Source organism: Cottoperca gobio, chromosome 18 (assembly GCF_900634415.1).
Source record: "Cottoperca gobio chromosome 18, fCotGob3.1, whole genome shotgun sequence".
Taxonomy (NCBI): Eukaryota; Metazoa; Chordata; class Actinopteri; order Perciformes; family Bovichtidae; genus Cottoperca; species Cottoperca gobio.
The window spans coordinates 13,005,486-13,032,739 of NC_041372.1; the positions used below are offsets into that span (position 1 = coordinate 13,005,486).

Genomic DNA, 27,254 nt, shown 5'->3' on the forward strand with positions numbered 1-27,254 from the left:
TTTATTTAAGGTCGGCGTTAGTCAGCAACTTCATCTTCACTGTCGAGCTTCTCCGCTCAGCTGGAACAACAAAACAACACCATTATTCTGATCAGGCCAACCTTTATAAAGAGTTAATAAAAACATGTACTACAACATAGAGATGTATTAAGAGCAACCTTTGGGACGTTGTTGAAAATCATCCTCCAACATGAAGCTTGCTTCCTGTTTTTAGACTCTCTGTAATTAATAGTTCAACCCCTGCACCAAACTCCATTCATAAATAACCTCTTTTAAACCCATCTGGAGTTCATCATTGGTGAATGCACTGAGCATGGTTTGGTTATTGTGACATAACTTTATTTATACATCACGTGGACACAAGCTGAGAGCTGGAAGTGTTGACGTGGGGCATTCACTGACCGTCTGTAAACCAGAGCTGTCTTTTACTTTAAATGATTATATTTTACTTAAATATAGTTATGTTACTTTATACTTCTACTCCACAACATTTCATAGGAAATATAGGGTGAGTTTATGAATTACAAAATGTTGCTTACATAATATTGCATAGTTCATCATAATATCACGCTGTCTTAATAACTTCATTAAAATTCTAAATGCAGTATTTTCACGTCTTGACCTGATAATATGTGTGGGTATAAATCCACTCCGGTTTCAGACGGGATCACATACCTTGGCTGATGGAGCCGGGTTCAGTCACTTCCGTTATTTCTGTTAGAAAGAGGAAAAGAAAAAGGAGATAGAGAAGGCTCAGTCAGCGTTTCCTCTTTTGAGTGAAGTTTGATGTATTCTAGATGGCTAAATAGCGCCTCTCTGAGGAACATGCACATGTGTCGGGCTTACTTTGGCAGAGAAAGTTTAATTTCTCGTCACATTTCCACTTGTTCCATTTCCCGTTTTGCATAGAAGCACACGCCTTTGAGTTTTTTACTTGAACAGGCTGTAAACCCCACTTTGTGAACGAGTAGCTGCTGCCATCCGACCACCTCCAGGAGTCTCTGCGAAGGCCGATCCAGGCCTCCGGCACAGTTTGGTTGCCCTTCAGTCTGCGCCGCACCTTCTGGTTCTCACTCTGACTCGTCACACTGACCAGATCAGTGTGATGCCGCCTGCAGTAGCTCTGAGCCTCAAACCAACTCTTCTCCTCGGTCACCAGAACATATGGATCTGCTTCAGCATCTACATGGAGGAAAAAACAAGAATAGGAACAAGAGCCGCAGATTCAAAGAGACATTTTGCATCTCTTTTAGACGTTGTGTGTGTCTTATTGGTTGTTTTGTATCTCTTTGTGGTCGTATTCTGTCTCTCTTTGGTTGTTTTGTATCTGTTTGTGGTCGTATTCTGTCTCTCTTTGGTTGTTTTGTATCTGTTTGTGTGTTAATGTTAGCAGTAACTTCAAACAGAGGCTCTGTCCCAGGAGCCCCACAACCTGTAGGGCCCCTTTGGTAATCTGTCTAAGGGTCTCCCACAGATCCAATGCTTTGTGGAATATTGAATAATGGTAATACTTAAGCATTTAAACAAATATCATTTTTGACGATGGCTTCACATTCACACCGTCAGCTACATCTCACCTCTGAAACAGATGAGAGGCATTTTGACGAGCGTGCAGCTTTTGACCCTCCAAAAGCTGTCTTCCATCATGGAGACGCAGTGCTCGTCCTCTCCTGCGTTGTCCGGCTGATCCGCCTGCCACTGCCTGTAGTCCCGCCCTCCTGCTGTGTAGAAATGTTCACCTTCTAGAGACCATTTCCAGCTGTCGACGTCATCGTAAAGACCGATCCAGAAGGGTTTGCCAATTCATGCGGTTGATTGCGCGGATGACCCTGTCATCATTTATGGTGGCCAGGTCCCCGTACTCCGCTCTACAGTAGCTCTGGCTTTTTATCCAGCTCTTCAAATTATTGACAAGGATGTACTTACGGGTGTAGCCTGTATGGTGAATAATAAGAAAAGCGTAGCTTCTATCGGCTGACCTCGTCGATTAAACATTTAGTACTAATCATGTTTTGGTTTTCAAACCTAACCTAACCTAACCTATGACCTAACAATTCTGATTGGTTAAAGATAGTACAAATAGTCAATAAATAGCCAGAGAATTCAACAATTCTGATAAATTATTAACCTATTCATCAATCAATATGTCGTCAGTTCTTAAGAAATGTCTCCTGCTTTCTCAAATGTCTGTTTTGTGTCATTGTGAAGTGAATATCTTTTAGTAATTACACATTTATAACACATATTTTCTTACCTTCTTGGTGGGTGACCTCCACAAGGAGAAAAACTGTCCCTGTGAATAAAGAAATCCACTGTCAGAATAAAAACACACACACACGAGCAACAATACAAATAACAAATAAAACATTTACAAACCAAAAACAAGCAGTTTCTTCCAACCTCCCTCCATGATCTGCAGCAATAAGAACAATTCCACGATTAAATAACAAATACAGGTACACAAGAAGTATCTCTGTAAAAGTGGTCTTACCTCGTCTCTCTCTGTGTCTTCACTTACACTCGCATCTTCTTACCCGTCGCTGAGTTTGGATACTAAATGGTCCGTGAAAGGTTGTGTTTTTGTCGAGTTTTAGACGTTCAGAGAATGTGTGTGTGTGTGTGTGTGTGTGTGTGTGTGTAAGAGACGTTCCTCATCCATATATTTGGTTTGCAGTAGACCACAGCAATGTGTGCATAATGTCTGGACAGGACATTTGGTTATGTCAATTCATGTTTGTCTGATGTGTGTGTGTGTGTGTGTGTGTGTGTGTGTGTGTGTGTGTGTGTGTGTGTGTGTGTGTGTGTGTGTGTTGTGTGTGTGGGTGTGGGGGGAATGGCAAGTCAAAAAGTGAAAAGACCGGGCGAGATGTGTTGTCTTGTGCACAGCTCCTTCCCTTCTCCTTTTCCAGCAGTGTCAGCAGAACAACAAAACAATAAACAAGTATAATTATTTCATATCGTTCACATCATATGATCCCTTACAAGCTATTAAAGTTGAATTCAACTTTATGGCGGCGGAAAATAACTGATAAGATGGGAGTGCGTTTAAAAAAATATATATATCTTTTATCCCAGTAGCTGAAAGCACCTGCAACAAAGCGCATGTTAAGAACATTACATTTTAAAACTAGACATGACAAGAGTACAGGTTTGGTATTGGCATCTCTCTTGGTGGTGAAGTTGCAGCAAATGTCATGTAATCAGGTGACAAGCTCCAGGACCTGAAGCTGCTCCGGTGGATCTGCTGCAGCCCTGGAATCTCTTGATGTATTTAATTCATGTTGTGAAGGTTGCTGTTCTACAGAGTTCCCCCTCTGATGGCGATAAAGATGCATCAACCTATGTGAACTCAATCACCCATTCCCTTTCATTTAAAGAAATACAATCTCTCTCATATGCAGCCAAAGTATTTGCGGTCAGAAGTACAATCAGCTTCCCCCTGGTTAAAAGAAAATAAACTGTATTTAGTTGAACTACTTCTTTTCAGGAGGTTTGGTTCACCATCTTCCAAATGAGGTCAGTATGTCTGATGACACACACCAGTTTTACAAGGTATGGTATACCTTGTAAAACTGGTGTGTGTCATCAGACATACTGACCTCATGCCATAAACAGCTATAAATGTGCAGCGCAGAGAGTCAAAGTCAGTCACTCAGCAGCTCTCCTCTGACGACAGGAAGTCAACAGCTGAACCAGGTAAGAACAGACTAAATGTTCATGTATTACCGTAAATGTAGGTCGATACCATTGATGAGGAATAACTAGATGTTATTTGGTGTTCCCTATAGGTGGTATATTCTCACAACTCTGTATCTAAGAAGGTTGGTATAAAAGAAGGTATTTAATTCATCAGTAAAATGTTCATTGATAAAGTATTTTATTTGTTTCCCCTTCTACAATGTCCACATAGTAACTCGAACTTCGGTCATGTTTAGGCGCTTAACGCACTTGGTTCAGGGAGGAACACATCATGGGCTTGGTTTAATATTGGAAAAGTCTGCAGTGAGTTGAAGTGTGACACATGACGACATCGAAGCCAAACCCGACCCTTAACCAAAGTACTTTTGATGCCTAAAACAGCAACAGTGGTACACGACACCCTCTGTACGCACCGTGAACCATAATCCAGCAGCAGCTACGCTTCCCACCACAACACGATTGGGGAAACAAACTAGTAGGAGACAGGGTTGGTACGGATGTTAAATCAAGACTTTTCTCTCTCCTCCAACAGGAAGTCAACACTACTTGGGCCACGCCATCATGGACAATAACACCTATCTTTTCAGCAGCTCATCTTACGCTCAGCAATCGGCCCTCATGACAGCAGGTGTTTCAGGAAACCCTAACTTGGCTGCAGGACTTTTCCTGGGTTACTTCTTCCTGGGACTCACCATCTACATCTGGGCCTTCTGGTCCCAGCGCAGCAGGCTCAAAAGTTTCAAAGAAAGCATCACCTGGTCCACCTCACAGTATAGCAGACTCAAGGGTGTTCAAAGAATCTACAACATGATTCTCAATCAGCTCTTCATCGATCTTCTGATTGCAATCATGACGGTCCTTATTGGGATCAATTTCGCCACGAAGATCTGCGACTCTAAAGGGCTATACAACTGTGCTGTGGTCTTCGCCGTATGGTCCTTTTTTAGATACTACGGATTGATTTTAAATCTATTCAACGCCTTGGCGTGCCTCTTTTTCCTGTGATCCACAATCGGTAAACATACTGCGCCTCGTTTACATTGTGTTAACCATATTGATGTCTGTGTTTGTCCCTGTTTACATTTATCTCAACGTGTTGGGAATATTCGGTCTCAGCGCTGTGATCATTGGATTGGCTTTGGCCATCATTGCAAAGTTCACAGCGTCAACCATGTCGACCATGTCCCCCTCTGCTACCGCTCGGGAAGAAAACCGATTATGTTTGTCGCCATGTTCACATTCTTGGTCGTCTTCGCCCCCTCTTTCATTCTTGAGTGCCTGTGGATCAGTGCAGCCAACCAGAGGGAGCCAACTGCTCAGTATCTCACAATCTATGTGAATGTTCTGCTTTTCACAAACGTTCAACTCGCAATGAATGGACTCCTGTGTTATTTTGTCCTGAAGTTGCCTTCTGAAGAGGAGGAGCAACAGCAACAACAACAGGAGCGGCAGCAGAGTTTTGAAAACTCAAACAATGATAATCCTGCCAATGTAATCACATAATGTGCGCATTTTTAATTATGTCTCAGTACCACGAAATTGTCATGATTTTGCGTCACAACGATTGCAAACGATCGATCATTTAGTGAAATGGCTCATGACTTTCTGTAACTGTGAATATTAACGTCACTTAATGTCTTTGTGTTGTTCGGGTTAAGGTCAATTATAGGGGATCAAAATGTAACGAGCAAATGAAATAGAATTGAGTTAAAAGTATCTTTATACTTTGGATGGTTGGTTGGAAAAAATAAGCACAATCGAGAACGTCACGTTGGTTTCTGAATTTCTTGCAATCAATGAACTTTGATCCTAAAGAACTGCGGATAATAAATCATAAAATGTTGTTTGTTCTTTGATGTCATTCTTTCATATTTCTTAGATTAGTTGGTAATATTCTTAAATTGTATTTTCTATTTAGCCTTTATTTATACAGGTAAAGAAATCTCATTGAGACACAGGGTCTCATTTTCAAGAGAGACCTGATCAAATGGCAACAGCACCATACAAGTTACAGACTTACAGGACACTAAACACAGAGACAACAAATTAAACATCAGGAAAGTGTGATGTAGTTTTGAGATCGTAGCCCATAGCTGCGTGCAATGGTGTGCGCATTAAATACGTTTACTACGTAAGTGCACTACGCCAACCAAACAAAATCATTTTATAAGCATGTCCTCTCACCAGGTGTAATACATCCTCGTGATGATATGGTAGTTTATCATTTATTCGAGATGACTGCGTGCAGTAACGGGAAAGGAAACTGTTCACGTGCAGTCGAAAGGAAACTGTCACGTGCAGTCGACAGTTAACGAGAGTTTTGGTAGCGATTTAACTTTTATAGATCGGGTCAAGAGGGAAGTTATAAAATACAAGAACAGTCAGTGGGATTTAAGTGTCTGAATTAAAAAATAAAATAAAAACCTCGTGTTTCTCAATATTTTACGACTTCTCGTCAGACATCCAACGCAGCATGTGCGCGAGGCAACAAGGGTATCCAGTGAACCATATACATCCATTGTGTTTCATGAGCAACAAACTACAGAAATAATCTCAAATGCACTGGTTTAAACTTCAGAAACACTACATACCGTACACATGGGAACATTTTTAAATACCCACGATGTGGATAACGTGTTCCACTGTAAACAAACAACTGAATTAACTTTTAAAACAGTCTTTAAATCAACTTATCATCTATTTCTTGCATGTATGACCATTGATTGTTTGATAGGGGAGGTATATTCATAAGACAAGTTGGCTTCAAACCTCTCCTGTACAATAATCAAACTTTATGTCTCTTTATACACGTGTATATGTGCAAATAAATAAACTAATGAGTAAAATGGAGGCGTGGTATTCGCAGGGTACGAGTGTACCACAGGCAATTAAAATAAAACTGTGGTAATGCTTCTCGTTGGGTCCACCGCTGGTTGAAGGCTGACTGAGGGACGACTGAGGGACGAGCTGTGGTGGATTCAACCTCAGTAGATAGACAATATACGACTGTTCAGGTAAAGCCCTAAAACATAGTTACTCTGTAGAACTACTTTCTGGATAGGAACATTTTAAACATTTAGTTCATGTGCATTTACCTGTGGCTTTGTGGAGTTGTCCTCGTCTCAGGATTTCTTTTCTTCTACGCGTCTTGATCGCAAGCGGTCACTGTCGTCGCTAAACCGTGTCGTGTACAGGCAGCAATACAAGTTAAGAAAAAGGTATTCATCTGCTAAAGTGGTGCAAACCTTCTGACCGGACACATTCTTTCTCTACATTGAGTGACAACATGAATTTCTGAAGACGCAGGTTTTGGTTGTAACGCACAGGAAGTCTCCAGAAAGAAAACAGGACATTCAAAACAAACTACACTTCCTTTTAATTTTATTACAAAAACAAAAAACAGGATTTTCAGAATTAACAGTACAACAACAAATCTACTGAAAAAAGAAGAAAGGAGGGGGGGGGGGGGGGGGGGGAAACGGAGGCCAGGTGCGAGGGAGACGGTGTGTACGAGTGTGTGTGCATATGTTTACAAACCCCATTAAGAAGAAGAATCAGAAAATGTATCTGCCCACCTCAAGAAAAGACAAAAGTTCCATCTTGTTACTTCGATTTAAACAAACTGAAGGAAACGTGACGGGAAAGTGAAACGTAGACGACGAGGTTTCTCAGTTTTTATATAAAACACTTGGCAGAGGATATGTCAAGTCTTTTCATTTATTATCCATTAGTTATGAAACTCATCTTTTCAAACAGAAAATAAACAATGCTCGCAATAAAAACCCATTTAAACACACATGCACGCACACAGACACACAAACATGAAACCCTGATGGATGGATGGAGATGGGGGGGTGGAACCAAAGGAGAGAATGAGGAGCGACAGGGGAGGAGGAGGGGGGGGGGGGGAGCTCATGAATGAAGTATGAGTGTGTCCTGCTGGTCCTTTCAACATGACACTTCACTGACCGACACGAAATAAGGGGCGTCTACGTCTATATACACATCGTGTGTCTGAGCGTGGTGTGTTTGGGTGTATGAGTCAGAAGAGCCGGTTGGGGGTAGAAGGAGGGGTCAACTAGGTTTGGCAGTATGTGTGTGTGTGTGTGTGTGTGTGTCCGTGTGTGTGTGTGTGTGTGGAAGAGGCATTTAAGACCGTCGCTTCTTCTTGCTGGGGTGGCTGGAGGCTGGTGGGCGGACCTTTCTCTTCTTGTTGTTGTTGTTGATGCTGCTGCTGCTGCTGTTGGCGGCGGCGGCGGCGGCAGTGTCATCGTCCTCGTAGTGGCTCTCTCGGTCAGCTAAAAAAACAAAAACAAACATTTTAGCATTTTTAACAATAAGGAACACTTACGATTGATGTATAAAAGTAATAATCGATAATAATTTGGCTATTAAATGACATTTATTTAGTCGTTTATTAAGTCGTGCCCGTTAGCTTCACCACAGGAAGTTAAGTTGCCGTAACAAACGTTACAATTTCCAGAAACGGTTGATTGGTAGAGGATTTAAAAACAAAACGTATCAATAAACTGCCTTTCGGAAACAGAGCTTCTTCCTCCAGCTCGTCCCAGTCTTTACCGCTCTCCTCCTCGCTGCCGACCGACTCGCTGTAATCTACAAAACCGAAAGCAAAACGCATTTAAAAGAAAGTTTCACTTTGAGATTCACAGGAGTCGAGTGACAACAAAAAACTGAATATCGTACTGGAGTCCTCCGTCTCCGAGTCGTAGTCCTCATCGCTGTCTTCCCCCTCCTCCTCCTCCTCTTCATCTCCAGACGGGTTGAACGTTTCATCCTCCATTTCTGACTCCGAATCTTCCTCCGCACCACTCCCCTGAGACCAGAACAAGACACAGTAAGAGGGATACGATCCCAACAGATTTGTACTTGTCGTGTGTTTTCGCTCCACTGTGCTGAACGTACCTCACTCTCTGGGTCCAAGAAAGACCAGCCTCCCTGCTCGAAGAAGCCCTCGGGATCATCGACGATAGTCTTCATGATCTTGGTCCAGTTCAGGGACTGGACTCCCTCCGTGTACTTGATGTCACACGAGCTGAGAACGAGACGGGAAACGTTTGAATGCACAGAAACCCGAGCAGCCCGTGTGACTTTTGTTCGATTGTAAAAACATACTTGAGCCACTCCTTGATGGGGTCGAGGGAGTTGACGGGCACGGCGTTGATCATGGTGACCTTCTTGTTGTAGTCCTTGTAGACGATGACCACATCGAAGTTCTTCAGGTGGAACTGCACGCGCTCAAAGTGGACCAACTCCACCTCGTCCAGAGTCACCACAAACGGCGGCTGGATACGGACAGCAAAGATTCAAGAGTCAACTACATAAATATTGAATCCAGGTCTTCTACACCCAGACCTGGACATTAAATTGCATACTGCGCAGGAAGTAACGAGTACATCCAGAGGGTTTAAGTTGTAAGAAAGTACAAACAGCTGGCTCACCCATTCAGTGGTGTTGACAAGGGACCCGGACGTGGGTTGTAGCAGCAGGCAGGTGCTCCTGTAGGGGGCGCCCTGGAACCTAGAAAACAAAAAGAGCCAAAAACCATCAGTCCACCTGCTGAGAGCTTTCACACATCCTCCTTCACAGTCGTGTAGCTCGAAGCGTATCGGACTCACCCCCGAGGTCTCTGAAGGGAACCTCGAACTCCAGCTCCTCTTTAGTCAGCGTCTCCACCTTCTCGATGAAGTTCTTGAAGGCCGACTTGAGCTTGTGCCTCATCTCCCGCTCCATCTGCTCGGCGTACAGGTCGTCTCGGTCGTGCATGTGTTGGTGTTTGCCCAGGTCAGTGGTGATCTCCCCGACCTCGGTGTAGAACTGGACGTCCGTGTGGCGTCTCTTACCGAACATGATGGCGTTCTGGAGGGAAAGATTAAACTTTTAAACAATTCTAAAGTCGTTGGCACACATTCATAGCGTTGAACCAATGAAGCTACCCTGAGGTGGAAGTGTAGAACAATGATCATCTCCCCGTCACAAGGCTGGAAGATGGCGTGTGTGTTGATGTTGTTGTAAAGAATGTCCACTTTATCGCCACGGACCGACGTGAAACGGAAACCTGTGCGGGGAGAGGAGCGGGACTTCTCAATAAATAAATACACCGTATAGAGGTTTGGGCATCACATCGTTCCCTCCTTTACCACTGCGCATCTCAACAAGAGCCGTCTCACCGTTAGTGTGCGCCTCCAGTGAGCCCTGCATCCTCTTCTGGGCGATGTTGGGTCGGATGTAAAGGTCTTTGAGCTTGGGGTTGCTGCGGTTGAGGTTGATGACCAGCGAGTCTTGCTTGACGATGCCCTCCTTCTCCTTTTCTTCCGCCTCTCGCGTCTTGTAGCGCTTCTGTACCTCCTTGATGATGCGGAAAGCGTTCTGCAGGTTGGTGGAGGGCACCGACGGGTCGCCGGGAGTTTTGAGGTTGGACGCTCGGTACGTGCTGAGTGGGAAAGGTGGAGAGAGTTCAAGGAGGTGGGAATGGCACCAAATATAGTGAAAAATACATCTTAATAAGTCAGTTACTTCCTCTTACGTTGAACATTTGGACACCCGGGATCGGAAACTCTGAAAATATTCCCTCACATCACTTCAGAATAGTTAGGACTCACATTTCTTTAACAAACGTGGCGTCGGGGTTGGGGAAGATGTTTCCCTCTTGTCGTCCCAGAGAGCTGCCGGGGGACGTAGAAGTTGATCCTCAGGTAGGTGTAGTCTCCTTCTACAGACATACTGATGTTCTAGACAGGCAGGAAGAGTGAAACGCATCAGTCGATATGAGAGGCTGTCGGGGAGGGGGAATGATCGAAACGCTGGTGGGACAGTTGACGATGACCTCAGTGTACCTTGATGGTGGCGATGTGGAACGGCGTAGCGATACCAAAAACCGGCATGACGACCGTCTCGTACTTCTTGTCGATGAAGATCTTCATTTCTCTGATGTCCTTTTCTCTGGGCATCTGGGAGATGTTCTTATAGGACACGTTGGATTTTCTGGCCCTGGAGAGGAAAAGACCAATTAATGACCACAGAAACCTAATTACACGTGTGAATCCACGGGCCTGCGCCTGCGCTCTTTGGAGAGTCATGCAGCTTTTCTCCAGGAACACGTATATAAAAAGGCTTTGACAAGTATTTACACTTACTTCTGAATCTGCTGCTCGCCTTTCTGCTCCGTCAGACGACGCTTGGCTTCTTCGTTCAAATGATTGGCCAACTCCTTCTGGTGGGCCCGCCTCTTCTCCTCCGCCGTCATCTCATTCTGAGTTCAACAACAGACACAACTGAGTGATCACACGCACGCACACATTAGGAGCACCGTGTTCATGATTGGATTGGTCTGTTCTGACACAGGATGGGAGTAATAACACACGCATGCAGAATACAGACATGTGTTACATGGTCAGAAAAAGAAAAACGAAAAACAACAACTCACTCAAATAAATGTAAAAACACTTTTTCCCCATCAGTTCCCATGTTTACAACCAGAGCTGATGAGAGTGAGAAGAAAGCATTAGATACTTACCTTCCCAAGTAGCTGGTAGAGCACAAAAACATTCACACTCTTAGTTATAAACACTCTGTAAAAGGTGTCAATAGAAACTGATCACCGGTCACATGTCTAACGCACTCACTCTGGTTCTGTCCGCGAGCAGCGCGGCGCTGCGAGCTCCCTTCCCCAGCAGCTCCTCGGCGTCGTCTCCGTCTTCCTCCTCATCCTCCTCGTCGTCATTCTGAGAAGCACACAAACAAGAAAAGTGTTTTTAGTCAAAGAAAGAAAACAGACATGGCTGCAGGATAACACGCCAACACATGATGACTGGACTAGAAGTGTCAATGAAGTTCTCAAATAGGAGTCGTAGCCTTAATTTAGAGGCGTTATTGTTTTCTGATCTGCTCCCTTATGACCTGTTAAATTGTCGTTAACACCAACGCAACACTTTATGTATCCATTTCAAATTAAAAGCCCTCTGGCATTTTCTTACACGGCTTTTATTTTGAAACAAATTCAGCGGCTCGAGTGCGCTGAGACACGTACCTTCAAGAAGATTCCCACGTTTTATCTTTTTCTTGACAGGTGTGAGTATCGTGGCGGCGTCTTCCTGTTACAGAAACATTTCAGGTTGTAATAAACACGCTTTATAAAACATGCGTCTGGGAGACTTCTCAGCAGGGAAGGTGCATCTTACCTCGTTGATCTGTATTGTGTCGCCGATGAACAAGGCGTACTTTTTCTGCTCGTCCTTCTTGCCGTCTTTATTCACGAGGTCGGCAAAACCTAAACTGACGCTCAACACCATGCCTGGAGGAGACGCACACAAGCGTTGGTTAACAAGTGTTTTCTATAATACATATACACACGAGTTATGATCCTACACAGGTTTGAGCGCTGAACACTCACCTTTTTTCAGTTTGTACTGGTTTTTGGTGTTCAAAACCAAGGAGCCTTCTCTGAACTCGATTCCCATCGCAAAGCTACAAAGAACAACAACAAACAAAAAGATATGAGAAACGTGTGAATGTGTGCACATGGGGGGGAAAATGAGACGCCATCTTTGTGCATTTACCCGAGGTTTTTGGTCAGCTTTGCTACGAGGTCCGACTTCTCTTTCTTCACGTACTCCTGAACAGCGTTGTAAGCGTCGCTGATTTTTACACCTGTAGAGAGAAAAAAGTTTATAATTATTATTTTAAACAAAAAAAAAAAAATGGATATTTAAAATATTTGTACCCAAAGCTCCCACACTCCCAGCATGCTCCTGAACCCACCGTGTTTGAGCTGTTTGAGCAGCTCCTCTTCCACCAGCAGCAAGAAGTTGTAGTTGTCCTGCATCTCCTGAGGGGGGTCCACCATGAGGGTGCGCACGAGGTTGGAGCAGTACGACTTGTAGCGGATCCCCATGGCACACGTGATGGCTCCGAAGTGCATGTGGTTCTTGTCGCTGGAACAGAAAAGCGAGTAATGTCCGTTAAAAGTATGACGATTTGCTTTCTGCCCCACAGGAGCTGAACCGAAAGAAAGTCTGAATAACCAACAGCTTTAATGTCCCCGTGTCTCGGCTAAGAGGAGGCGAGCTACCTGACGACGCTGAACTTAAGGCTGTAGTTGCCGCCGCTCTGGATGATCGGAGGATAACACATCTCCACTGTGGAAGGATCTGCACCGCCCAGGTACTTCTTCTCTTCGATGGCCTTCTCCACCGACTCTGCCAGCTTACTGTGACGCACTTTCTGATGGGGAGGGGGGGGACAAGACGGGAACAAAGCAACTTTTTACCAACAGTTTTACCAACTGAAAGCACGCAGCCGGAGAGAACACAGAACGATTAGACGCACAGCGTGTGTTTCTCAGTAATGTAATAAACCGTGGTATGTGTTCTTATAACAGTTGTGATGCCTTAAAAACAAAAGAGCAAAACACATCTTGTTCAAGAGTCCAAGAAACCGTAATTGTGATTTCCCAAGGACGACACATTTAAATGTTATCACATTAGGAAAAAGTGCAACGTTTTTAAAGTTGGTTATTGCACGGCAAGCTGCCAAGTTTGACTGGAAACAATTTTCAATAGTACACTTATAAATAACATTTAGAGGCAGCATGGATGGATATTGTGCTTCCTGTGTGATAAACGTGTTTGAATTCAAATCTTTTTTCAACTATTTCTTTTTCTTTTCTGTCTATTCAGATGCAGTTTATGTAATTCAGTCGGGGGGGGGGGGGGAAGCAGAGTGCCAAAAGCGACAAACAAACAGCAGAAGAAAACACACGAGGAACGATCAGATGGACGGAGGAATGATATCATCGAGCTAAAACAACTAAGAGACGGACGGACGACGAGACAACCGTCCGACACCAAAAGGAAAAGTCGGAAAGAGGAGGAGAACACGACCGAACAGAGGACGGAGCGATGTGTCGGGGAAGATGTCATTGTCTGAAACAACTTCTTGTGCGTGTGGATGCGTTGCTTCTTTCTGTTATACCGTCTAATTTGTGTTTCAAATCCTTTCGATGGAGTGATGCTTCAGGAGAGGGCAGAAGGGTGAGAGAGAAAGATGTAAGGAAGGATGGAGGAGGAGAGAAGAGGGACATCCTACCTCTGAGAGAGTCTCTGCTGCAGAATTAGCTTTATTTCATACTGGTGCTATTTTGTCCTCTCTGGGTTACTGTCCGCCTGCAACGGCAACTTGGGAGCACTTAGAAGGGGACAAGTGTTGTGTGTGTGTGTGGTGTGTGTGTGTGTGTGTGTGTGTGTGTGTGTGCACTACAGCAGTTGTTTCAGACAATACCTTCACAACCGACCTCCTCTCCATCCCCTTCGTTCGCTGTCTGCGTCCACAACTGTCCAATCGGCGAGAGATTTAGAGGCAAATCTTCTCGAGTGTGTTTCCCGTAATTTTCCAGTCTCTTGGGGACATCTTTGTATTTTTCTTCTGCAGCCTCTCCTGAATGTTATCGGGGCTTTGTACAGCGATTTGTTGAACCATTTGTTAATAGTAGTTGAGCGTTTTGTTGATATGGGTTTTTAGGCTTACGTCTTTGTTACTCATACTGCATCTTCTCCTAAAACTACAGATACACACAGTGAGACTTGGGTTAGCGGTGATAACATGCTAGCACGGCGCAAAGCGCTCTAAATTGTCTGTGAGCCTCAAAGCCCGGTCACAGCGAAAATTCATCCGTGCATCTCCTTAGCTGCAGGCTAACTGTTAACATGCTAGCAAGCCGGCAACATGCTAGCAGCCACATTTACTCTCTGAGATCCTTACTATTGTATCTGCACTGTGTCCCCCTTAGTATTTTATTCTCCAGATTGTAAATCAGTTAATACAATAAAAAGTAATTAAAGAGGGGAAACAAATCTCCCTGAGCTAGCTAGCTAGCTAGCTTTCAAACTGTCAGTTAGCAAGTTTGTTAGCTTGATTGCTTGATTGCTAGCTTGATTGCTAACGGGACAATGCGTTTATTCAAAAGACATATTTGGTCTACAAATCCTTCCTCCTTCCAACAGAGGATGTTAAATACAACATGGTGCGTCACAGCTAATAAGCAACGCTAGCTCCTTTTTAATTTTGGACTCTCCGTTCCCGGAAAGGTCACCTCTGTCAAAATGGCTTCAACAATTTGTTTGCCATTTTTAAATGCTGGTGTGACCAGATATCATTGTACATGTTTGTCTTGACACATTGTTGGCTGCCATTCGACTCATTCGAGGGTTAAAACAGAAGAAACTTGTATATGTGTTACGCTCAAGCGACTGCAGAGTGTCTATTAGCATCATTAGCTGCCTGTTAGCACCTGGTTGACCTGTGTGTATCTGTTCTTGTCCTCATCAGCTGACCAACAAGATTCAGACGTCAAAGGTTTCCAAAACGAGAGCTTTTCATTAAGTACACCCTATTGGCAGATCTACATTACATGCCAATGATTGATGACGGCAGCACTGAGTGAGTGATTTAAATCTCGCTGAATCGAGTTGAATTCACTTTAAATTGCACTGAATCAAAGTGAGTGGCTTTAAGTGCGACTCTTTCTGCACCGAGAGCCAAAGCGACACTGAACTTTTGGCATCACCCTCGCACGCCGCGGCTCCAGGAAATATTGGGGATAACAATTTGACTCGTGTTCAGCCAAAGCATCCGTCACAATGAGTTCGACTGTCTGTATATGTGTGCATAATGCATCTTTAGTGCGTGTTCACGCGTGTGCTTACACCTTTTACGTGTATGTTTTCCATTGAGGGCTATTTCTGAGGGTCAAATTTCGAGCCAAATTTGAGCCAGCGAGTTTGACACGAAATGTGCTTTCCTTTTTTTGTTTTTGTAAAATCAAGATTTTGTTGCAAAATGCACATGCAAGAATTTTGCACTGAAGTGACTATCCTGCCGCAAAGTAGAGCTGTCGCCGGTTCTCCTGGTGTGAACAAGTTGAGAAAGAGATTTGAAGTTTGTAGAAATCGTTGGAGGTTTTACAATAACAAGTTTTGTTCTAATCTACCAGCCACTTTGGCAGGTGACTAAAAAAAATAGTTTTTCCTGCCATTCTAACGATGAACTTGAAACTTTTTGTAGTCCCGTCCCCCCGTCCCAGTCCAGCGTCTACATCCCGGTGATACTTCATCACACACGAAATCTCTAGAATCTCGTTGGTCTATCTCTAGAATGCTTTTTTAGCCTGCCTCGTCACTGTTCGGTATGTGTAGATATGTAAAAAAAAGAAAAGTAAAAAAAAAAAATAGTAGTAATAACCAGTTTCTGTCTAGATTGTCTGCCCCCCCCCCCCCCCCCCCCCCCAATCACTGTAGATATTGCTCTTAGTCGCTTCTTGTCGCAGTCTTGTGTTAGCTTAGCCTCTCGTAGTATCCCCCTATAGAAGACCTCCTGCAGTAGGGTCCCACCTTGTCCTCACCTCTGCCAGTGTCTAGTAACTATAGCTCTATTATCTCTCGGTTGTCTCTGTCCGTTGTAGCTGTAGACGAAACCTTTCGGAGGCTCTCAGGCTTTGTGCTTCGCTTTGAGTGCGCTATTTTCCTTCCCGCTGTTAGCATCGCTCCAGTGTCTGGTTAGATAAGGTCCACGTCTTTTTGTTGTTTTATCCCGTCTCGCCAACACCTCCGCCTCTCGTTACGATGTCGGCAGCCTACGAACTGTCTCCGATTGGACGGTTGAACGCACGCAGCCAATCGAATGCTCGGAGATCCAGGTCTTTAGTGACGAAGGGGAGACGTTGTTGGCTTGAGGAGAGACGTAGAGCAAGTACAGCGTGCAGTCCAGCCAGGTTTGGAAATGGGCTTTAGCTAAATGCTAGTGGATTTCAGCAGCAGCTTTTAAAGTTCGTCTGCTCAACTACCAGGGGGGGGGGGGGGGGAAATCACTGGGGAAGTTGAATTTAAAGTTCAGTTCCAAGGCCTGGTGGTAAGAAAACATGTCGGTTATCTTTTGGTTTTTGTGTTTTCAACATGAACTCCATCCTCAAAACCCAGGTAACGTTTGCTTCTGGCTCCCGGCGTGGACTCTAATTAACAATAACTTTAACGGGCGTCAGTGCGCTGGCTCCAAGAAGACGTTGTAATCACGGCTCTTTATTTCCCGGGACAGCTGTCTCGCTGTTTCTAATCTGGTGGTGATGAATTGGCACTTCAGAGAGCGAAGCCGTTACTGGGGCGTGGCACTGATCCAGAATCTGGATCTTTAGAAACGATGAATCACATCAGGTCCGGTGATTCCTGATGTTTTGTAATTACCTTCTCAGAATCCATAATGGGTTGGCTTCGGTGTGAAGGACGGTGAAGTCGGTGTTTGTTGTTGCCACAGTACCTGACTGAAAGCTGTTTGACTAAATCATTTTGTGTTGTTGCTCCGTTATTAGCTTATTATTCCCTTTTTCGTTCTCTAAAACTGAAAGTCTCTGCATGGAATCCAGTCGTGCGTGTTGCGAGGGGATCGTCTTCGTCTGCGTGTCTCAAAGTGAAACGGACCAGGCGACCACGTTGGCTACGTTTCTCTCGAGTTTAAAAGCTGCGACCACCTCTCTGCATTGTTGTAGCATGAATCTAGGTGGAGAAGGATACACGGATACACGTTGATGTCATATTAAACCGTCTGTTCTCTGAGAGCAGACTCCTCTCTGGCGAGCCATCTCTCTCCGGGGTCGGCGAGTGCATGGTTGTATCGTTGTCGATGTTTGTTGTCCTTTTTTCCAAACAAAAGCATGATGTGACGGTGATGGTGACGAAGATAAATCCCCTCCTCTTGTCGTCCCCCGTTTTGAAATCGTCCCGTCGGGCGCGGTGAAGGAGGCGAGATGGATCAAACTTTCTTGACCAATCGTTAACCGTCCACGACGGGGACTGAATCTGTCGATTTTAAACGAGCCACTGTAGCAAAAACAACAGAGCGCCAAACCTTTCGTGTTACTTCTCCCAAAGATGTCACATTTGTTACTTGCAGCACAGATCTGTCCTTCGGGTTCTCCACTGCGTTGTCGTCGAGAGACAAAGAAAAACACCCCCACGAAACCAAGAGAGGCTGCGTAACGGATGCATTCTGTCAGCGAGTCGGTCGTGTTGAATCAAAGATCTCTCGTGCACGTTCTGTTTTTTCTACATCTGTGTTTTTTGGTAAGAACCGTCGGATCGCTGCCTCACTATTGTGTATATAAAGAAACATATTCACACTCACAACACAGAGCTTAAACACATACTCTCATAATCTGCAACTGCATTATTCTTCATTTACTCTTTGTGTTTCTGAACGTGGAAGACGTCCGCGTCGTCACAGCAGTATATCGGTATGATTACTCCTCGGTGGGGCTGAACAGACAGACGGTGCAGAGTCCCAGGGCTGCACACCTCCCTGTACATCAGGATCAGCCATGAATTCTCAATGATGCCAAATGTTTTTTGAGCAGAGTACAACTTTTAATCTGTCTCTCTCGCTCCTCTGTCTCCTCCTCCCATCTCTTTGTACATTTTTTTTCTATTTATTTAAAGCAGAAATATATGGATTGTATCAAGCATGGAAAGGCAAACAATTGTTACAGTTGACAAAAAACAAAAACAAAAAAAAAATCACAGGCTTTTATTTTACAGCAGTATATTTGATTATTCTAGGGATCTGTTTTCTCTCTTTTTTTTTTTTTTTGGAAGAAATAAAAAGTCATTTTCCATTCCTAAAGCATTCGTCTGTGTTTCTTTAACGTCTCGGCTGATACACAAAGTGCATCTTCTTCTTTTTACTTGCAGCACCAGAGGGCCTTAGAAGATGTTTTATAATTCAGCCTCCTTCCTAGTGAGTCGCTTTCCTCACTTTTATATTTTACTACAAAATTAGCTTCGAATTTAGCTGCGATTGGCACGTTTTAACTTTAAAAATGAACATCTGCCTCCCCCCCCCCAAACTGGGTCAAATCAAGTGAAACTTTATTATTAGGGAATGAACGACACGATTTCTACATTTAATTAAGAAAGAGCGTTTTAGGTATTAGAATTAACGGCACACATCTGGAATACAACAGATCAACGTTGACATTTTGCATCCTGATTTGTCGTTTTGTCTTTGAACTCTCCATCAGAAAGCCAAAGAGTATTATTATTACTGTTCCTCTGACTTTAACATGTATTTGTGGTACCTTTTTATGCATTTTCTTGTAAAAGTTTGCTGTTCAAAAATCCCTAAAAGCATTTTTGTTATTCGGTAAACAAATATATCGGTGGCTTTATTAATGACGCTGGTTTGTTGTTATTCCTCGTATCGGAGCGTCTGTAATACTGCAGTGGGCCGGCGTAACTGTCACGGCTCTTAAATCACGTAATGAAGCCAACATGCAGCAGAAATGTGTTTTTATAAGCTGAACTTTTGTATTTCTGTTCCTAAAGAAATCCATCATTCCCGGCACACAAAGACAAATTGCCATGCAGCGACTGCGGGTGGTGGGACAATAAATGATTCACTAAAGACAGAAACACGGCTGTGTGTCAGCTCAGTGTGTTATGACTGATACATTTCCTACTAAGAAGCATTTCATCAACAAAATCATCCTGAAATACGACCAAATGCATCACCGCTGGCATCTGAGAGCCTCTTGATGTGACGCTGGAACAAATGTACACAAACACTTTCATTATTCAGAGCTCAGTGGGAGGGAGTCGGGGGGGGGGGGGGAGGGAGCTCGCCATGGGAGCGCTGTAGCTGCTGCTGGAACACAATCACACCGGGCTGCTGGAAGTGTCAGCATGTCACAACAAGCAGGGATGTACAGGTGTGTGTGTATACAAGTGTGTGTGTGTGTACAGGAACTACGCACTGCCAGTGAGTCGTAATTGCATGTTATTGTTTCCCCATCGTTACAGGGAACATGGGGGGGGTGTTACTTAAGTGACTGTGAAAGTATACTCTGGTCTACATGGCTAAAAGTATGTGGACACCAATCTTGTGGAAAACTGTTCCGGCAGCATATTAAAGCCCGTTGTTTCAGAAGTATAACGTTGAATCACATGTCGGTGTAATATTGCTGCACCATGTTTCAGCTCTGGGACATGTTGGCGCTGCAAAGGTCCAACAACACAGTCCCTGAGAACACAGGCCTGTGAGTTGTCCCCGACTCCAGTGGATCTAGTGACAGACATCCAGAAGCTGTCAGCCCGACTGTGGCGGCTGCCGGGCCACAGCTTGTGACAGCCAACGCTCACCAGGAGGAATGTCAACCCCCACCTCCAGATAAGTTTTGACAGCTGTAAATTGAGAGAGGGGGAGAGAGAGGAGGGAGCTGCTATTTTTATCTGTGGTTCAGCCAGGCAGAGAGAGAGAGAGAGAGAGAGAGACTCCCCTCGTTCTGTCTGCTCTCTGGACCTCTGCTCTCTGTCCAGCCACAGAAGATTCTGGAAGTCCGACCTCAGTGTTAAGACGGAGAGACTTCCAGGCTGGAGGAATATATGTGAGCAGACTGTAGAGTGAAGAAGACCTCCCAACATGGCACTGCTCTGCTACAACAAAGGCTGCGGCGTGAAGTACGAGGCTGCGAAGAACAAGGACGGTGAGATCCTGTTTTACTGTTGTTCTACTTTTTAATTCAAATATTCTGGGGTTTGTTGGTTGTTGTGTAGTGGGACAGTCTGTAAAAACATGCTTTTGTTGCTGGTGCTGCACAGATTTTGTAACACCTGAGCTAGAATGGCACAGCCCTGTAACACTTCAACAATACTTCACTTCATTCAGACTTCACAAACAGAGCAGCACTAAGTCTGAGACTGGCTTTATGGCCGCTCTTATTTTGAAAGAAAGCTCTTGTGACCAGTTTCTTTTGCTTGTTGGTCTAAATACACAAATTCATGTTAAAAGTTGAGTTTGACAAATCATCACAGAGAGACAGAATGTCCCCCGTGCCAGAGATCAGGGGTCGATCGGAGCGTTTCAACGACTCCACAGGTGAAGGAAACGTGCCAACGCCGGTTAAACCAAGTGTTGGTTTGTGTGACGTCGAAGACGATGCGTCCTCATCGTCGTGTGTGTGTGTGTGTGTGTGTGTGTGTGTGTGTGTGTGTGAGAGTTTGAGCCTAGAATGTAGAGCACGTGTCGCTGGGAGCATGAGAGTGTTATCTCTCTAGCAACCCGCTTCCTTTTATGGGACGCTCCCCCTCAACTCTAGCAACCCCTATGAACAGCTGTGTGTGTGTGTGTGTGTGTGTGTGTGTGTGTGTGTGTGTGTGTGTGTGTGTGTGTGTGTGTGTCTAAATACAGACTGACTGTTTCTTTTTCCTCTCACAAGATTCCTGCGTCTTCCACCCAGGTGTCCCCATATTCCACGATGCTCTGAAGGTAAAACTAATTCAAATAATAACAACTAAAAACACTTTTATTCAGCTGGGGGGGGGGGGTAAAAACCACATGTGTGTGTTCTGCAGGGCTGGTCCTGCTGTAAGAAAAGGACAACGGACTTTTCCGAGTTCCTCTCCATTAAGGTAAAAGCACACTGTTGGATTCTGTGGAGACGTGCAGTAGCTTCTGATACGTTGTTATTATGTAGGACACAGTTACTAAAGTGAAGTTCCAATGAGAAGACAAGTGATATGTGAAGTGGTCGCTCTTGTTGTGGGAACGCAGGGCTGCACCCGCGGGCGCCACAGCGACGAGAAGCCCCAGGAGCCTCTGCGGCCGGAGGTGTCGTCAGATAAGGGCGAGATTAAACACACCAACTGCCAGGAGATAATCTACCAGGGACCCAAATCTGCTGAGACGCTGCAGAAAGAGAGGCCGAGGTGTGTGTGTGTGTGTGTGTGTGTGTGTGTGTGTGTGTGTGTTACTAATATGCATACAAGCGGCTGCTTCTGTATTCATTCACAGAGGTCAGGAAGAGGTCGCCCAGGATAAATAATTTATTGAATAACACCGTGCATTAGTCCTGCAGGCCTGTGCTGATGTGCCTGTGTGTAGCTGAGCTTGTGTACTCATTTTTGTGTGTGTGTGTGTGTGTGTGTGTGTGTGTGTGTGTGTGTGTGTGTGTGTGTGTGTGTGCAGTTCAGACGAGCTCAAGACCAAGCTGCCCCAGAAAGTGTCTGCATCGCTGGCTCAGGTGTTGGAGAAACTGGACATCAACAAGAAAGCTGAGACAGAGAAGAACGGTGTGTGTGTGTTTATTAGAAGCTTTCAGATGTAAAACAACCTTTTTATTCCAATGATCTTCTTGTTTCTGCTGCTCCTGAGCACTTCTCTGACTTGTACACAGCAAAACGTATCTTATTAAGTGAGTGTCTGTGTCTTACAATACTTATGAAGAGCAGTGCAGTGAATATGTAAACCTGTTGAGGTTCAAACAACAGAACACAAGACTAGAATGAAGTAACTCATATGCATGTTCTGTGTGAGTTAGAGATATAATTCAGCATCACCTTATGAAGACATTTCTGTGTAGACTCAGCTCCTCTTGTGTGTTTCTCCTCCTCAGAGAGTCAGACTGTAATGCCCGGGACCCGCTGCAAGAACGCAGGATGCAAAGCAGTGAGTGTCTCTTAAACACGCACACACACACACACACACACACACACAGTAGCTTTCTGATCATTCCTGTACTTCAGTGTTGTTAAGAGTAAGAGCTCCATCTAGTGGACAAGGCAGGTAACAACACGTATGACACGTTCAGGCCTATAAATTAATACATTTACTGAAGTTAAATGACATTTTGAGATTGTTGAACTTTACTTTTTCTCTTCTACTCCACAACTATACTGTAATATTCACTCCAATAAATGTAATAGACTGCTATTGTTATTGGTTACTTTGCAAATTAGAAATATATTTCCATTTAAATGCGGCTCGCTTGTTCATCCGTTTGTAATTCTAATATTACACAAAGCGTTATATAGTTTCAGCCTAATGGTTGAATTCACTTTTAACTGTGATCGTTGTGTTTGTGTGTTCAGACATATCAAGGCCCGGAGACCAACGCGGAGGTCTGCACCCACCACCCTGGAGTCCCCGTCTTCCACGAGGGGTGAGACGCAAAGAGACGCGAGATGTGGTTATGAGTCGGTTTGTCGCAGCCGTTACAAACGGTGACGCTTGGTTTGTGTTCAGGTATAAGTACTGGAACTGCTGCTGCATAAGGACGATAGATTTCAACGCCTTCCTCGACCAGAAGGGCTGCAACACGGGGAACCACCGCTGGGTCCCGAAGCACGTACGTACACCCAACATCAAGAATACAACCTCAACATTTAACACCACCCTTTTCTGTATGTAGATTGGTGCACAGCTTGCACTGCAGTGTCCCACGATGCCAGGTGAGAGCGATGCTCAGTGAAACGGGACGTCTCTCCGTCTCTCAATGATTCCCACTGATGCTCCTGTTCTTCTAAAAGAGTCGATTAGAAATGTGTGCGATGAACTCTCCTCATCGTGTTCTTGTGACCTTTGCATTGTGTGTGTTTACAGGACAAGAAGAAGGTGGCGTGTCGATATGACTGGCACCAGACGGGAAACAATGTCGTCGTCACGATTTACGCCAAGAATGCAAACCCAGACATTTCCTGCATAGAAGCCAACCGTACAGTGGTGTGTTTCACTCACACACACACTCATATTCTCTCTCGCTCTCGCTCTCTGTCGCTCTCTCTCTCGCTGTCGCTCTCTCTCTCTCTGTCGCTCTGTCTCTCGCTCTCTCTCTGTCGCTCTCTCTCTCCCTGTCTCTCTCTCGCTCCACACACACTAATATTCATATTCTCTCTCTCCCTCGCTCTGGCTCTCTGTCGCTCTCTGTCGCTCTCTGTCGCTCTCTTTCTCTCGCTCTCCCTCTCCCTCTCGCTCTCTCTCCCTCGCTCTCTCCTTCTCGCTCTCTCTCCCCTCGCTCTCTCTCTCCCTCTCGCTCTCTCTCTCCCTCTCGCTCTGTCGCTCTCTCTCTCTCCCTCGCTCTCTCTCCCTCGCTCTCTCTCTCCCTCGCTCTCTCTCTCCCTCGCTCTCCCTCTAGCTCGCTCTCCCTCTCTCTCCCCTCTCGCTGTCTCTCTCTCGCTCCACACACACTAATATTCATATTCTCTCTCTCTCTGTCGCTCTCTCTCTCCCTGTCTCTCTCTCGCTCCACACACACTAATATTCATATTCTCTCTCTCCCTCGCTCTGGCTCTCTGTCGCTCTCTGTCGCTCGCTTTCTCTCGCTTTCTCTCGCTCTCTCTCGCTCTCCCTCTCGCTCGCTCTCTCCTTCTCGCTCTCTCTCCCTCTCTCTCTCTCCCTCTCCCTCTCGCTCTCTCTCTCTCTCTCTCTCTCTCTCGCTCGCCCGCGCTCTCCCTCGCGCTCTCCCTCTAGCTCTCTCTCTAGCTCTAGCTCTCTCTCTCCCTCTCGCTCTCTCTCTCCCGCTCTCCCTCTCGCTCGCCCTCGCTCTCCCTCGCGCTCTCTCTCTCGCTCTAGCTCTAGCTCTCGCTCTCCCTCTCCCTCTCGCTCTCTCTCTAGCTCTAGCTCTCTCTATCCCTCTCGCTCTGTCTCCCTCGCTCCCTCGCTCCCTCGCTCTCTCTCGCTCGCCCTCGCTCTCTCTCGCTCGCCCTCGCTCTCCCTCGCGCTCTCTCGCTCTCCCTCGCGCTCTCTCTCTAGCTCTAGCTCTCCCTCTCCCTCTCGCTCTCTCTCTCTCTCTCTCCCTCGCTCGCCCTCGCTCTCCCTCGCTCTCTCTCTCTAGCTCTCTCTATCCCTCTCGCTCTCCCTCTCCCTCTCCCTCTCGCTCTCGCTCTCCCTCTCACTCTCTCTCTAGCTCTAGCTCTCTCTATCCCTCTCCCTCTGTCTCCCTCTCTCTCTCGCTCGCCCTCGCTCTCCCTCGCGCTCTCCCTCGCGCTCTCCCTCGCTCTCCCTCGCGCTCTCCCTCGCGCTCTCCCTCTAGCTCGCTCTCTCTCTCGCTCGCCCTCGCTCTCCCTCGCGCTCTCTCTCTAGCTCTCTCTCTAGCTCTAGCTCTCGCTCTCCCTCTCGCTCTCGCTCTCTCTAGCTCTCTCTATCCCTCTCGCTCTCCCTCTCCCTCTCACTCTCTCTCCCTCCCTCTCCCTCTCCCTCTCGCTCTCGCTCTCTCTATCCCTCTCGCTCTCCCTCTCTCTCTCCCTCTCGCTCCCTCTCGCTCTCTCTCTCCCGCTCTCCCTCTCTCTCGCTCTCTCCCTCGCGCTCTCCCTCTAGCTCTCTCTCGCTCTCTCTCGCTCGCTCTCCCTATCCCTCTCCCTCTCCCTCTGTCTCCCTCTCTCTCTCGCTCGCCCTCGCTCTCCCTCGCGCTCTCCCTCGCTCTCCCTCGCGCTCTCCCTCGCGCTCTCCCTCTAGCTCGCTCTCTCTCTCGCTCGCCCTCGCTCTCCCTCGCTCTCCCTCGCGCTCTCTCTCTAGCTCTAGCTCTCGCTCTCGCTCTCTCTAGCTCTCTCTATCCCTCTCGCTCTCCCTCTCCCTCTCTCTCGCTCTCGCTCTCGCTCTAGCTCTCTCTATCCCTCTCGCTCTCCCTCTCCCTCTCCCTCTCTCTCCCTCTCGCTCTCGCTCCCTCTCGCTCTCTCTCTCCCGCTCTCCCTCTCTCTCGCTCTCTCCCTCGCGCTCTCCCTCTAGCTCTCTCTCGCTCGCTCTCCCTCTCTCGCTCGCTCTCCCTCGCTCTCCCTCTCTCGCTCGCTCTCCCTCGCTCTCCCTCGCTCGCTCTCCCTCGCTCTCTGTTGCTCTCTCTCTGTCGCTTTCTCTCGCTCCACACACACTAATATTCATATTCTCTCTCTGTCGCTCTCCCTCGCTCTCTGGCTCTCTCTCCATATTCAATAATTACATTTACACTGACTTAATGTAGAACCATACAGTCCCCTCCAAAGCTGTTGGGTTTCAGATCAACAGATGAATGAGACATCTGTTACACGACTTAGCACCTTTTTCAAGTGAGCAATAGTATAAAGAACATGTGACTGACAGGTGTGTCCTGTTACTTTGATTATTCAAACATTAAGTAGCACTGAATGTCTGTTTTGGGTTTTGCCTGTGCAGACTGCAGTTATAGTTAAGAAGGTTGTAACCAACACGAAGACCAGAGAGCTGTCTGTGGCATGTACTGAGTAACAGACGCCAGAAACATTGTGAGAACTGTAAAACAACCTCCAGAGGGCAGGAGTTGGATTGGAAGTTTTCTCAAAGGTTCTGTGGCCTGATGAGACACGGTGGAGTTAATGGCTTCTTCATTGATGATGTAACACATGAACTCCGAAGTCTCCAGAAACATTTTGTACCTTCATCATGCAGCAAGACAACAAGGAGTTCACCGGGGGAAAGAAGTGGAAGGTTTGAGACTGGAACCCTCCGAAACAAACCGCGACTGAAAGCCTTCACAAAGGTTTGGTGGCATCAATGGGTCGCAGGCTTGATGCCGTTAATATTTAGTATTATTCTCTGTTCATATACTTTTGCTCACCTAAAAATGTGGTGTTAAAAGCGATGCGATCTTCTAAGTTGTTTGAGGGGACTGTATTGATGCAATGAATACTTTTGATTAGTGTCCTCGTTCTCCTTGTTTATTCCCATTCTTTGTATTTCCTCTAGCTCTCATGTCAAATCCAGTTTGAGAACGACAAGATTTTCAAGAGAGAATTCCGCTTCTGGGGCGTAAGTACCCGCTGAATACGTCTCAATCATCTGCCAGGAGGTTCCATCACCTGCTCATACGGTTATCTGGCCCCACTGGCAGACTTTGTGAAGTTTGAATGTCATCAGTCTTTGACGTCTCTTACCTTCAGGTGGTCAATGTCAAGCAGAGCTCGGTCAACATGGTCCCGTCCAAAGTGGAGATCACCCTCCGCAAGTCCGACCAGGTGTCCTGGGGCAAACTGGAGGACCCCAACTACAAGCCCGAGATCGAGCCCGTAGATGAATCCAGCATCGAAACCACAGAGCCGCAGCCCGACTATGACATCGACGACGACGACATCAGCGACTCGGAGGAGGAGTGGGTCTACGACACGGTGCAGGATGAAATCGACGGGAAGAAGAAGAAGCAAGATGAAGACCAGCAAAACTTAAAGAGGAAGGAGGTGGAGGAGGAGATGAAGAAGGCGATCGAGGAGAGGGACAGGGCGGAGGAGGCGATGAAGCAGCTGGAGGAGCAGAGAAGGCAGGAGGAAGGCGCAGGATACTGAAGACATGCCAGAACTCGAGTAGAAAAACAACTTTAATTTAAATAGTTTTGTAATGAAGCAAATAATTAGACTTTTGTAGCTTCAACTCTGAATGAAATGTGGTGCTTTGCAACTGCTGTCTAACTTTGGAGGGGGTTACTTACAACTTCAATCGACAAACCTTTCTATTTATTTTAAATAGTGTTTTCTTCTTACCCTGTATGCATCTTCCACACAAGAAATAAAGACTGATCTGTAACTACGTCTACATGTATCTGGTTTTTAAAGGCTAAATCAATGCTATAAAGACTCGTTCTCCATCACACGTCTCAAAGATTAATGATTCAATTAAAGGCCTAACGAGTCATTTGAGCATCCGCTGGCTGTAAACAAAACAGTTAGCCTTTAGCTCATGAGTCACGCATGTGAGCTTATTGTTTATCTGAAAACACAACCTAC

At 45.8% G+C, this 27,254-nt stretch overlaps 3 protein-coding genes and 1 long non-coding RNA gene across 4 annotated transcripts; 1 reads left to right on the plus strand and 3 right to left on the minus strand.

The window, feature by feature from the left end:
* Position 1: 1 nt before the first annotated feature.
* On the minus strand, positions 2-1,709 carry LOC115024032 (C-type lectin lectoxin-Lio3-like). The gene is made up of 4 exons (XM_029455409.1): positions 1,578-1,709; positions 847-1,182; positions 676-714; positions 2-60 (listed from the first exon to the last, which is right to left on the minus strand). The coding sequence occupies exons 1-4, from the start codon at positions 1,645-1,647 to the stop codon at positions 2-4; spliced, it is 504 nt and encodes a 167-aa protein (XP_029311269.1). The 5' UTR covers positions 1,648-1,709.
* Positions 1,710-1,819: 110 nt separating this feature from the next.
* On the minus strand, positions 1,820-2,582 carry LOC115023666 (uncharacterized). Its single transcript, XR_003834029.1, has 3 exons — positions 2,377-2,582; positions 2,255-2,293; positions 1,820-1,935 (listed from the first exon to the last, which is right to left on the minus strand). It is a non-coding gene; the product is annotated as an uncharacterized LOC115023666 (long non-coding RNA).
* Positions 2,583-7,993: 5,411 nt separating this feature from the next.
* On the minus strand, positions 7,994-16,964 carry LOC115024033 (FACT complex subunit SPT16-like). The gene is given in 23 exon segments (XM_029455410.1): positions 7,994-7,997; positions 8,244-8,313; positions 8,404-8,533; positions 8,623-8,752; positions 8,833-9,002; positions 9,159-9,237; positions 9,338-9,576; positions 9,654-9,775; positions 9,888-10,150; positions 10,320-10,390; positions 10,392-10,448; positions 10,554-10,707; positions 10,854-10,969; positions 11,234-11,245; positions 11,343-11,441; positions 11,747-11,768; positions 11,770-11,810; positions 11,898-12,010; positions 12,110-12,183; positions 12,276-12,366; positions 12,478-12,650; positions 12,788-12,939; positions 16,950-16,964. Coding segments are annotated over 23 exon segments (2,397 nt in total).
* On the plus strand, positions 13,385-27,059 carry LOC115023649 (cysteine and histidine-rich domain-containing protein 1). The gene is made up of 12 exons (XM_029454831.1): positions 13,385-15,153; positions 19,734-20,239; positions 20,972-21,021; positions 21,108-21,164; positions 21,307-21,461; positions 21,721-21,824; positions 22,148-22,200; positions 22,623-22,693; positions 22,777-22,879; positions 23,134-23,253; positions 26,224-26,286; positions 26,418-27,059. Exons 2-12 carry the CDS (start codon positions 20,176-20,178, stop codon positions 26,814-26,816), a joined length of 1,239 nt encoding a protein of 412 aa, XP_029310691.1. The 5' UTR covers positions 13,385-15,153; positions 19,734-20,175; the 3' UTR covers positions 26,817-27,059.
* Positions 27,060-27,254: the final 195 nt, after the last annotated feature.